This window comes from Argopecten irradians, chromosome 12, assembly GCF_041381155.1.
Source record: "Argopecten irradians isolate NY chromosome 12, Ai_NY, whole genome shotgun sequence".
NCBI classification, from domain to species: domain Eukaryota; kingdom Metazoa; phylum Mollusca; class Bivalvia; order Pectinida; family Pectinidae; genus Argopecten; species Argopecten irradians.
This window is the reverse complement of record NC_091145.1, coordinates 25062117-25075666: the sequence shown is the minus strand read 5'-3', so window position 1 is coordinate 25075666 and position 13550 is coordinate 25062117. Positions and strand designations below refer to the sequence as shown.

Here is a 13550-nt window from a genome sequence, read left to right as displayed (position 1 = left end):
AATAAAATGATTTTTTTTAAAGTATTCATTTCGATTTATTCAAGAATATAGTTGAGCCTGAACATGATGCGTATGCGTTGTTTTCTAAAAGCCTTATACAAAAATTACTCCATTTATTTGTGGGTTCATGCTAAGGTTGAATGGATATACGATTGTACAAAACAGAGAAGGTAAAAGGGGATATTTTTTAATATGATCAACATCGGTTCGGGAATAGAAATATGTATATATTTATATTTATAAGTTACTACAAATGTAATGTCATCTGGATCAGGAAACGTCCTTTTTAAGTTAAAATTCTACTTATGTTATTATGTTAACACAAACATTAGAGTGCACTCCCCTCATTCGTGGCTTGTTTTGTTTACAGTATTGTATTTTTTAGGATTGTATTTTTGTATTTTTTAAACAGTGTATTGTATTTTTTGTACAGTGTATTTTTTTTTGTACAGTGTATTGTATTTTTTAAGGATTGTATTTTCATATTGCATTTTCTTTATTGCTTTTTGTTGGGTTTTTTTCGTGTACGTATTTTTACACATAAATCTTATTATTTCATTGAAATTATTTTCATACAAACTATTAAAGGCTTCTTAATATGATGTTTCGACACGCACGAAAATACATTAAAGTATTATCCTTAAAAAATTGGAAAATTGTTCATGTTTTGTTCACATAAATATTGTATTAATTATGTCCATACAAAATTGGATGCTACTTAACTAGCCTATGGCATTTGTTTCCACATGTATGACTCATTTAAGAATAAACGATCGTTAAATCAAATACTCGTGACGTCACATCGACAATAAAAGAACAAGATAATAAAAATTTATCTGTAAACATGAGCCTGCTTGTCACTGAAATATTTATGCTTATGTTAAGGAAACTGACTTACCTTTATATGTTCGCCTCTATAGAATTTACGCCCGATGGCTAGGTGTTTAATTTGACGTTAAGTCAGGATTTTTATCACTTTAATGATACGGTTATGATATAACACCTAGAACATTACTATAGTTTCCATTTACATACACATAGTTCTCACGGGTATGTCCTTGGCTCACGGTATTTACGCTCAGATATTTTTCATCTTCGGCTGTAATTAAAAGTATACGCAGCGTGATGTTTATATCGTATTGTTACTACATCTCGCAGTCTATACATCAGTATGGTTAGATTCTTAACTTATTCACCCATGACGATTCTAAATGGATTATTCCAGCCTTTGAACTAGACTAATCTAGATGTTTGTTTAGGGGCGAATGGGTTCATAAGTAGTTTATTATACATTGTAAAGAATGAGAGATGTTGAAATAATGGGATAATTGTTGATTACTAGTAGTTAATTAGTTATAAGAATTAGAAGAATTTTCTTTTCCAAAATTTATGAAATTAATATTTTGTCTTTAGATCGAAATATACATAAAGTACATTTATCACATAACTAGCCCGTCCAGCTATGTCATACGTCTATGTCATAAATATCGTAAAACATATGTGTAATAACACTATTGTGACGTCATAGGTAGTTTTAACGCCATAATCTATATATGGCGTCGCATGATTGACTCAATAGACGGAAAAGTCACATCGGGACGAATTTCTGCTGTTTTATTATAGAAACTAAATCTAAAGTTTTACTTATGTTTGCATTATTTAAAGTTATGTGATGAATAAAATCTTACAGTCGTGACTATGTGATATGAATGAAATAGATCAAACTCCTTAAATAATCTGATATGCCACTCGCCTAAAGGCTCGTGGCATATCAAATTATTGAACTCGTTTGATAAATTTCATATCATACAACCACTCATGTAAAATCCTCTGTGTACTAACCCACGACGTTTGTATGATTTCAACCACTTCATTCAATCGTCTTTTGAACTCTTAAGCTTGTTATCTATGATGTGTTCATTTTCAAATTTAGTTAGTAGCTCATTTGTAGTTCGATCCTGAAATATTGTAATATGTTTTGTGTATAACATGCAATAAAATGAATATAATTGAATTCCACAAACTTGGTAGTCTCTAGGTATATATAGTTATTTTCATTCACATTTGATTTCACGTTGTGTCTTGTAGATACCGCCTATGATATTATCTAAGCAAAAAATGAACTTTTCCATCGAATCGTACCAAAATATTTGATTCCCCGTACTGTTTAATGCCGTAACGACTTAAAGCTTACAATGCGATGTTTGATTGACCTTTGGTCAAGGGAACATGTGTTATCGGTACGATCTTTTCTCCCACAAATGACCAATAGATTATATCCCAGGTAGCCTTTCACACATCAGTAGTTTGTCCGAGTTAATCTCCACTCGAACTTTAAACACCCGTTATTACTCACGAAAGATGTTACTTAATATACTCAGACCACTTAACAGGACTAATTTGTGGGTAATTTTAGATACTTATCTAATATAGTGTATATATCAGCTTTCTCCTTTTATGTTTGCTACCTAGTTAATGTTGTCCCCTGTATATCCCTGAATGTATTATTTACTTTCGTTTTCATTTAGTTATCTGTATTGACAAAAACTTTGCCACGTTAGTGGAGTATCAAGTTTATCCTTTGTTACTGTTCATCTTACATTAGCGTAACAATTGTTTACACTTTCATTGTCCACACCTGAACACTCATGATATCCGAGATATATATTTACATTCATCAAAGTTATCTGTGGTGAAAGAGTTTGGTCTTTAAACCGGAATGTAAAAAGTAGCTTCTACACGTGTCATGGGTTTAGTATTAAACTACATCAACAAAGTATATATTTTGCTAATTGACGTCATGAACCTGTTTTCGTCAATAATAAATCTGTAACATAGACATATAACGCTAATGCTTACAACTTTTAAATGATCGATTGGCAACAAGGTCCGTTCTAGAACTATAACGATTTCTCAGCTTAATCATAAATGGTTAAAGTAAACGTATCTCTGGTGATCCTTCGTTTTGTATAAGAAATATTGAAGAGACCACAATTATGAAGTTCATTAAAAGTGTTAGGAGAGGTTTTACACGGAGAATAAATGTTTTCTTGAACTGAGTGAGGGTGATTGTAACGTTGATCTGATGAAATAATACTTACAACTATATTGAATGATAATTTGAAATTTCACATATATTTTTTTTTTTTTTAATTTTTTTTATGACAAATATTCAATATTAGGTATTACATGTAAAATGCGTTTTAAAGTTATGTGCCATAACTGGGGCAATTTTGACATGCGTTTGTTCAGTGATATATTGAAAATCATCAGGGTTGATGAAATAAGCTATGAAAAACATTTACATTGTAAATGTAGAGCACTTACTTGTTTGTATAAAATTAAAACATATACATTGTAAATGTAGAGCACTTACTTGTTTGTATAAAATTAAAACATATACATTGTAAATGTAGAGCACTTACTTGTTTGTATAAAATTAAAACATATACATTGTAAATGTAGAGCACTTACTTGTTTGTATAAAATTAAAACATATACATTGTAAATGTAGAGCACTTACTTGTTTGTATAAAATTAAAACATATACATTGTAAATGTAGAGCACTTACTTGTTTGTATAAAATTAAAACATATACATTGTAAATGTAGAGCACTTACTTGTTTGTATAAAATTAAAACATATACATTGTAAATGTAGAGCACTTACTTGTTTGTATGAAATTAAAACATATACATTATAAATGTAGAGCACTTACTTGTTTGTATAAAATTAAAACATATACATTGTAAATATTGAAAATATCAAAATATTGGTGTCGTTTAATAACCTATTTTTAAAAAGTTCGTCTTGATTCGTCAGTATGAAAGATTTCGGCATTTATATATATGTAACATTCAAAATTATAATGTTATTGATATGAAGGTATCTTTTAACATGGGATGTTCTTGAGGTACTTTTGAATTGTATTTTGCTCATAGAAATATTTTAAAAAAATATTAATGATGACTATATATTATTTCGTTTGAATAGACACTCATGGTTATCACACCATACTGCGATCTCCCCTTTGTGTAACATGTTTACCGGTCACCATGGCTCCGACGTTATTGATAAGTCTATGAGATATACGATACATACAGAACACACATTTCGAAAGATAAGTTATTTGATATGCAGGCTTGTGGAATAGTTAATACGCTAATTATATTCTTAACTTTAGGGAGAAAATGCCAAAAGAAGTGTTTAAAGCGAATCAACATATGTGTCATAAATATATTCTTCCACACTCTGTTCACACTGCGTGGCTCAGGAGTCCCCGCTGACTGTGAGATAGGTTTTATCAGAGTTCGTTGTGACTTCAAAACGCAATGCATTCACACGCATTACTGTGAATAATTAGTTACTCAACAAATTCAGATACATTTGTATTCATGTATTTAGGGTAGAAATTCAGAAAATATTTTTAAGATTTTTTTATTAAATGGAACTTTTACATCATCAAATATTACGAATAAATGATAAGCTTCAACGTTTGAAGGGACTTTAATTAAATGTTGTAAGATTAATAATCAATTCAATTTTTAATCAGAGGAACAAGTACTATTGATGATTTTTGCACATAAATTGAGCATAAAATCCACAGCAAAACTGAAGCTTCTGAGTGCGATTACAGATGGGACATGTAGTTTGGACCTTTGATACACATAAAAGGAATCGAATAACGGTACATTGTATGGTATTGAGGATGGGCGTCACTCCCTGTATGTAGACTTATGATTGGTCAGTTTTGCTTTGACATAATCCAGGGATGGATCCTGTAAAGAGTGTGAGTAATCATGATTGTAACTCCTGGAACATGGAGGATGACGACTTATATTACAATATTTAAACAATAAGTCTTTATGTAAATAAACAAATAAATAAACTGTTCCAGTTTTTGATTAAATTGACTTTCTAAATGAAAGACTGTACTATTTTCGTTAAATGACCGCATAGAATGAAAGTTATACGAGAGATGATGTCCACCCGTAGTAATGTATTTAAAACGAAATCACGCAACATTTGGTTACAAGTGGTAAGGTCAAGGTCACAGTCATTGGGAAACTCATACATGTATCATGCAATATATATGATGTTGTTACTTAACCTAGACTGAAGTTGTCAATGGCATTCTACGCATATAACTGCTATGTAGAGCTAAAATATGCAACATGTAGCTATATCATCCAATATATTGATGACTATCTGATCAAAGAATATTACATTGCAAAAAATTTAAACAAAATGTCCAACACATTCCAAAGAAAAACTGGGAGGCCCCAAGATAGCTAAGATATATGCACCTAGGTTATCAAGTTAGGTCCGTAAGAAAGCCATGGGGGCCCTTTGTTACTAAATTACAACAATATATTTGTAAGTCCTGAATCAGCCACCGTGGTATAAATGCAGACATAAGATCTACACATTAAAACAGGACAATATTTATACTTGAGTGAACGGTTGATTGATTGGTTAATCAACATCCTATTAATAGCTAAGGTCTTTTAATAACGGTCTCCCCGTATGCAATATATTTGTATGGGCGTTTGTGAGATTTTGGAGGCTGCGGCATGTTCGTGTTGTGTCTGTTAGCAATATTGGGAATTCCTGTCCATTTTATAGTGCTATTCCACTGAAGCATACCGCCAGAGACAACTGACAACACACCCCACCTGGTCACCGGACAACACACCCTACCTGGTCACCGGACGGTGTGGATTGATATGTTGTATGTGTTTTCGAATGTAATTTTTGAATATTGAATGAAATAGTTTTAATTAGTTGTAATTATTAAGTCTGATAACGTACGGAATAAGATTTGAATTTGAATTCGAGTTTGTCGATAAACTATCGTCCGAGAGAAGAAAAAACTGTACATTTGTGAACTTTCAAATCGCATTATCAAATTACCGAAGAACCGTATCACATTTAAATATACAAAATATAACAAACTCATACGTTACTGCAAACGGCATTATCACGGTGATTAAACTTTTTCAATTTTCTTCTGAAATGCCTTCGATTTTGCTATGATATAGCCCATGGGTAAATATAGCGACAGTGATAGTAACTCCTGGAATATCGAGGATGTCTCTGATTATGCTTTAAACCTTCGTAATGCCTTATCGCCCGCAAAATACCCAAAATTAGATCGCACACAAAAATGATTTGGTTAACAGTATCATGAATTCATATCTCTTTTTAAAAGCATGTATTGAAAAATATTTTCATTTATTTTATCTAACTAACAGATAGTCAAAATGATTGGATAACAAACGAGGCTATATAAAGTCTTTCCATACGCGAACGATATGTTACATTCGCTCAATGATAGCACGTATCCTCAAAGTGAGCAATAATAAAATTGGTAATTAGTTCGACATTGTAATGACTTCTCGTATCAGCAATTCGAGTAGCGGCTGTCAAAAATCATCAATGATGCATTCAATATTTCATGATCAGTCATAGTATCGTATCGCAGTTACCTTTATTGTCATTTACAGCAATTGGTTGCCAATGTACAAGTTATTTATTATAAAAAAAATGACACATACTAATATACATTTAAAACCTGCTTATTTAATTTTCTTTTTTTCATATGTTTGCGCAAAAATGGAAAACTCGATAGAAATATTTACCGCAAAACTGGAAAACTTGACAGAAATATTTACCAAGGAAAAATACACCAAGCTAACAAGTCTTTCTGCGAATGTGTACTGTGCGGCACTACAAGTAAAAACACGATGGTCACTACCGATAGGGAATGTAACAATTAATAATTGATATCGATCTCTTATCTGTATCATCGATCGACAATGTGTATAATGGACAGACGACAAGTAAGCTTTATTTAACACCGTTATTTATACGAAGACTTCTACATACCTATTCAGTTACCTGTCTGTATCTGATCGAGGCGACCACAGACGACCGTGTTTATTGATCGCATTTCTTTACCACGGAAAGGTTGTATGGAGCATAATTAGCTTAAAATTCCGTTATCGCGTTCAGCATAACTTCGATAATTTACCAATCAGGATATCACAATTTTATCAAGAGGAATTTTGAATTACCTACTTAGTGTTAAAGTGCTGATATATGATTAAATTTTGATTGAAATGTAATTTTGGATTGGTGTAACTCAGCTTGTCAACTATGTGAAAGAGTGATAAGGCTACAGAAAGCAGATTCTAATGTAAATATTATCGATCTGGAAATAAACATTGGCTTCTGCCCATACCACATAGACAGACATCGGTCACTGTGGGGTTTATACACTCATCTATAACATTTATGTCAGATATTCCTTTGTACATCAACTAAAATGCAATTCCCATACACCACTCCAGGAGATTGCCAACTTACTTAATAATTTAAAGGATTACCCCCTTTGGTTCTTTCCACAGATGTATTTTTATTTGATTGTTGATAAAGGATGTGTACGTGTGTATTTAAATGGTCACAATCTTCAATATCATTGCTTCGTGTTTGCACATGTGTACACTGGATGTGAATACATCGATTGTCCAATGCCTTTCTGTACACAAAGTCAAAAAGTCTGTGTTTGTGCGTATACTGCGAAATTTGTACCTGGCCCGGCACCATGTGAAACATTTGTGTAAAACACTGAATAAGTCATTTAAAAATCAAATAAACTTCACATGTAGCGTATGTATAGGCCTTGTGGTATTTTTACATGATATTATAACGTTTAAACTGTTTTAACAACAGACATTTTTCCTATTGTTGCATTTAGACTTCTAGGCCTTTTATCATAACACTATACACGAGATATCACTTTACTATGTATACTGAGAATATGAATAAGTATGTCTACTGAATGTGAATATGAAAACACTATGGCATGTTGTCTTTGTGGATAAATGAATATAGATCAAGTTAGGATCAATAGTATATATATAACTTCGGATACAAAGACAGCTGCAGAATGGCATCCGGGTGTATCTATTTCAAAGTATACCACAGGTCGAGTTAAATAAAAACATTATTCTATAAGATTATCAACTTTCATGTTTATAAAAATTAAAAGTGGATTAATATACTTCTCTAAAGGTGTCCATGCGGATGTGTATCGAATATGCGGCTAACGGTTTAAATAACGGTGTGGATGAAGCGAGCAACAATAGTCAGGCTGGACACGAAACAATAACATTCATTCTGACGCTGTGTCGCTAGTGACATTATAGAAATGTGGGCATATAGAATATAAAGCCGATACACAGTTGAATTACCTGTGCGGAAGCCACTTCTACAGTGACGCTTGTTACCTGCCCGTACAGGTTCACGCATACTCAAATATAGGTATATATCTATCATGTATATATATATACGGAAAGTGTAAACTTATATTGACAGACGACGTAAGATCAAATTAACCGGCGAGCACGACTGTATGTCCATGCTACCCGTATATATACATTTTTGTATGGTACTGAATGTGGTGTGTGGATCAGCGAGGAATTTAGACCGTGCACCTGCTGTACTATTGATGGATTAATATATACATGGCCAAACCCAAGCTTGGACTAATCGTATGTAAACGGATCAACGAACTGAGATTCGCAGTCCAAAAGGTTAACATATTAGATTTATTTGACTGTGAAAGGATTTACATTCATTGATTTTCTTTACTAAAGAAGTCAATATATAACTTATGAGAAGAATGACTGCCGCTCTCGTGGTGAGTTTAATTTGATTTCTGGCTGTAGATATATAATCTATATTCAACAAAATGGCAAACGAAGAGGACGACACACTAGGACCGCTTTCGATGGTATGGAAAGCGAAGTGTCCAAAGGATGTACCTATTAAGACTCTTCAAACCTGGCAACCGATCGAAGAGGAAGTCGACGATGTTTTTCACATGCAAACGTCGACGAGGACAGAACCAAGGTATTTAGATTATAAAAGCGATGAAGGTTTCGATGTTAGTAACACTGATGATTCTGTTCTTAGTTATCAGACCGGTTTGACTAACGGTAAAGATGATAACACTGCCGAATCTAACGATAGCAATTATTCCAGCGAGATGGACTTGAGTTATGATTCGGCTATGCCCGATAATCAAGATATTGTTTTAGATGTTCATAAACTGTCATTAGATGAAGAGGAGGTTATCAAGCCAGTACGAAACACAGACAGATATACAGAACGACCTCTGAACTCTGTAGAGATCACAAGGCGACAAATAGTTCCCATAAGACCAAATATTCGAACACAAAGCTGTCCGACTCCGCCAGAATCACCAAGGGACAGTGGTAAGGAGTCGTCAGTGACGTCATTCGACGAAACCACCGCAGAAGCCATTAAATTGCGCGATGCTACACGTGCAGCTAGATCGTTTTCACGTCCGTTAGTGCGAAGTAAAGCAGAGGAACACGACGTGGAGGACGACTTAGAATACAAAACATACAAGTTTATTTCTGTAGATGTGCCAAAGATTCCTCCGCCTCCTACACCAGAGGAGGGCGAGGGCGAGGAAACTGTCAAACCAAAGAATGACTTTCAAATCCTAACAGACATTACAGCAATGACGAGAAAAGCAACCAGACCAAAGATAAAAGACTTAGACTTCAAACCGAAGTCCACCTTAAAACGATCAAAGTCGGTGGTCCAGGTGTCATCTCCTACTGTACCTGCTTTGTCGCCATCAGGTGACCGTTCACCTATGTCAAGGAGTCGTACCTCGTCCACTACTAGCTCCCCCTCGGACTATATGTCATATGCGTTTACGTATCAGAATGACGAAGATGCCTGCTTCAAGTGTGGTAAAACCGTTTACCAGCTCGATAAAGTAGGCCCCATCAGAAAGGCGCTGTTCCATAAGCAGTGCTTTCGGTGTTTCACGTGTGGTTCCGCTTTAACCGTCAAAAACTACTGTCAAAACTTCAACGATAAAACTGATAAACAGGTGTATTGTAGAAACCACAAGCCAAGTGAAGGTAAGGGATCGGTCAGTCTTGATGATAGAAGCATAAATGTGATACTGAACCATCCAAAGCTGGATACGCACAACAATACAATAATCAGAGGACCAGAAGGGGACAAAAACAAGGCACACCCTCATGGTTTCCGAGGAGCTGCCTCAACGCCAAAACTGGACGTCGTATGCAAACAATGGGACGAGGTTAACAAAAGTTTTATGGACCGATTAGAGGAAACGTCACCGCATGGTCGACATGATGTTCTGAAATTAAATCCGTCCGAAGCGCGGTCTGTGTGGTCAAGGTCAGCCATGGGGGCTGCATCTTTGGATTTTGGGATTCCCAATCCGAGGAGGAATATACATCACTTTTACCAGGGTTCCAGGCCAAATTCAACGTGGAGCTATATGTGATAATGTGTGACTTCTCAGTGGAATATGTGTTATCAACATAACCAATGCGTAACCATTTAGTACATAAGAAAACTAATGTGACTTACAGGTTGAATCTTAAGTGTTTAGTTTTAACATATTACACAATATATATGTCATAACCAAGACAACCTCATAATTCATGTTACTCTTAAAACCGCGGGCCGCGGTGGCCGAGTGGTTAAGATGTCCCGACATATTACCACAAGCCCTCCACCTCTGGGATGCGGGTTCGAATCCCATGTGGGGCAGTTGCCAGGTACTGACCGCTGGTCGGTGGTTTTTCTCCGGGTACTCCGGCTTTCCTCCACCAACAAACCTGGCACGTCCTTACATGACCCTGGCTGTTAATAGGACGTAAAAATAAATAAACCAAACCAAATCTTAAAACCATAAAATGAACATGCATAACATCATCCTCGATAATCCAGGAGTTTCTATCACTGACATTATATCCATTCATGGACTATCTCATAATAAAACTGGAGGCAACAGAAGACAAAGGTAATTTGGCCCTTTTGTGTCCATGAAAGTAATTGTATAACGGTACACTGTGGTTGTTGATTTGAAGTTGGGCGAAGCTGTCTCTGTAATCTTCAAAGGAAGGCTTTGCAGGCCAGTGATAGTAACCCCTGGAGTATCGATAATGATATAAAATATCCGATAAGACAAATCTCATAAAAAATCGTCAGGTTTACCTATAACGTACAAGTCTAAACTAAAATGCCAGTATTTCAAAATTGAATGCCGTCGTGATTTGTGTGATATAAACTCAAAGTGAACGCAATATGATAAAATGCTATAAATGGCCAGTACAAGTTCTAAACCTAATTGAAATTGTCTAATTGAAAAAAGTCTATTTACTGGAACTTGATATGACATGAAATTACATACTTATCTAATTTTCTAGTTTTGACTAACCTTGACAGACATTTTACTTCCCAGCTATCTTATAGATATTTCACTCGGCCAGACCTATTGAGAACCATTATGTAACTGTAGACAGTCCTCTGTGTGATAGCTATACAGTAGTAGCCAAGTTTTAATAACTTTATAGCTCTATGATATTGACAAAAGGAATATTGACTTTCGAGCGTATTTAAAGTTAGCATTATCAGCATGGCAAGGAGCGAGAATATAACACTGTCTACATAACAATTCTTATGTGTTCTAACCAGACTTCATCTAAATATCTTTATGAAATAAATTCCGATGACGTTAAATAGCTTGATAAAATAAGGAAGACTTATATAACATCAAGATTTCTATGGCTTTAATAGCGACTCAAGTCTGATAACAACGGAGCAATTAACGAAATCATGTTATCACATTGGAACTAGTTTATTAGGCATAACATGATTGAAAAAATATCTGTATGATGGTCAAAGTGAATATTATTTGTCAAATGAACTTAAAAATTAGCATTGTCAGCTTGACAAAGAGAAACTATAGCATTATGTCTACATTATTATTCTCAAGTGTTCTAACTAATCTTCATCGAAGTATCTTAACGATATATATTAAAACATTGCGATGACGGAATCTAATACAAGAAACACAAATCCAGCATTAGCTTTCTATGTATTTAATGGAGACTCAACTTTAAAAACAACAAAACAATAAGAGATATCAGTTTATCTTATTAGAACTACTTTGTATAACATACCACGATTTCCTCAAAGTTCCACAAGTATGTTCTTAAACTATTCAAAAGATCTTTCAAATTTTTGCAATTTGTATTCCTTTATCGGATGCAAACTATTTTTCATTGTTAGTGCTATGAACAATAAATGTGAATTAATATAAAAATGTCCTTATACAATAGTATTCCTCTCGTGTATATACAATTCGTACTTAATTCTTCTATTATAAATTATTATACATTTTTGCAATATACAGATTGTACATTATAAACCCTTGATGTGATTTTAAACTGATGTTGTAATCATCGATTACAATCCATTATGTTAATTTGATTGTTTTATATGTTGGTTAATTAATTAAATATTTACACTTTTACATCACAGCCTGTCCTTATTAAATTTATTGTCTATTTTCGTATTTTTGACGAGGAACGAGACAGAGTGTTTTAATAATGATGTTATGTATACCAAAAATACATGTTATTTCAAACATTTGTGATAAAATTTTAAAGATCCTTCCACCTTACCTATCCTTACTTTGTTTGTATACAGTTATTTAAATGTAACATTCCATAGTTGTTATATACCCAATACACACAGATTGTAATCAATAATCGACCCATGCGGAGATGTGTGGTCACGTGCCTCCACAGAATTGTCTTTTTATTAAATCATAAATTATTTATCGTCTTGCCTACTCCGGAGTGTTCCCTTACTCAACATGCTTAATAAACATTTTCTTGCAATATTTTCTAACAGTTAGCTCAATGTTATTCCATCTACATACTTGCTCGTTATCTTAAGTAACGGCGTTGACTCCAGTATTAGTGTTACATATACTATCTTATTTCATAGGTGTATGAATAAATGTTTGTAAGCTGAGTAAATCAGCGTAGCAGATTATTTTTAAAGTTTCCGAAAATTTTGTTTCATAACCTAGCGTGATTATTTTATTCAAATCAATACGCAACGCCAACGTTGCTTTTCTCGGAATTTTTTGACAGGCATCTGAAAAAAAATCGACTAATCATAATATTAGATTTAGGATTAATATAACGAAAAGGTAATTAATAGTCAACTTGTGAGTGTATGAAGCTGGGGTAACATCGATTTCCAGATAAAATAATCCCTAACCTGACCTATACAATATTATACAATATTATTTTGTTATATTAACATTTTTTTATATTGTTTTTAAATTGCAATGTTTGTATTTACAGGACTATTAAACTATATTGTATACGTTGATATGGTTTCTTGTTTCATTAAATGGCTACCTTACGTTTTAGATTATTTTTGAATAATTATGCATATCACATCCTGAACAGAATAGTAATTAGCTTTGCGTTTGTGTTACAAGTTATTGTACCCAGGTACGGACGTACACCGAATGCTACATACATACATGTTATGATTACCATTGAAATTTAAAGTGTATTGAATTTAAGATCCAAGGCATGTTTTTTTTTAATTTCTTTTTGCTCTAAAGTAGTTTAAATTTTGGCATGACGTAAATCAGACGGATTAT

At 33.7% G+C, this 13550-nt stretch overlaps 1 protein-coding gene across 1 annotated transcript; it reads left to right on the top strand.

Moving 5' to 3' along the window:
* The first annotated feature begins 8056 nt into the window (after nucleotides 1-8056).
* Nucleotides 8057-13267, top strand: LOC138336507 (uncharacterized). The gene has a single exon (XM_069286014.1). The coding sequence runs from the start codon at nucleotides 8757-8759 to the stop codon at nucleotides 10359-10361; it is 1605 nt and encodes a 534-aa protein (XP_069142115.1). The 5' UTR covers nucleotides 8057-8756; the 3' UTR covers nucleotides 10362-13267.
* The last annotated feature ends 283 nt before the right edge of the window (nucleotides 13268-13550 follow it).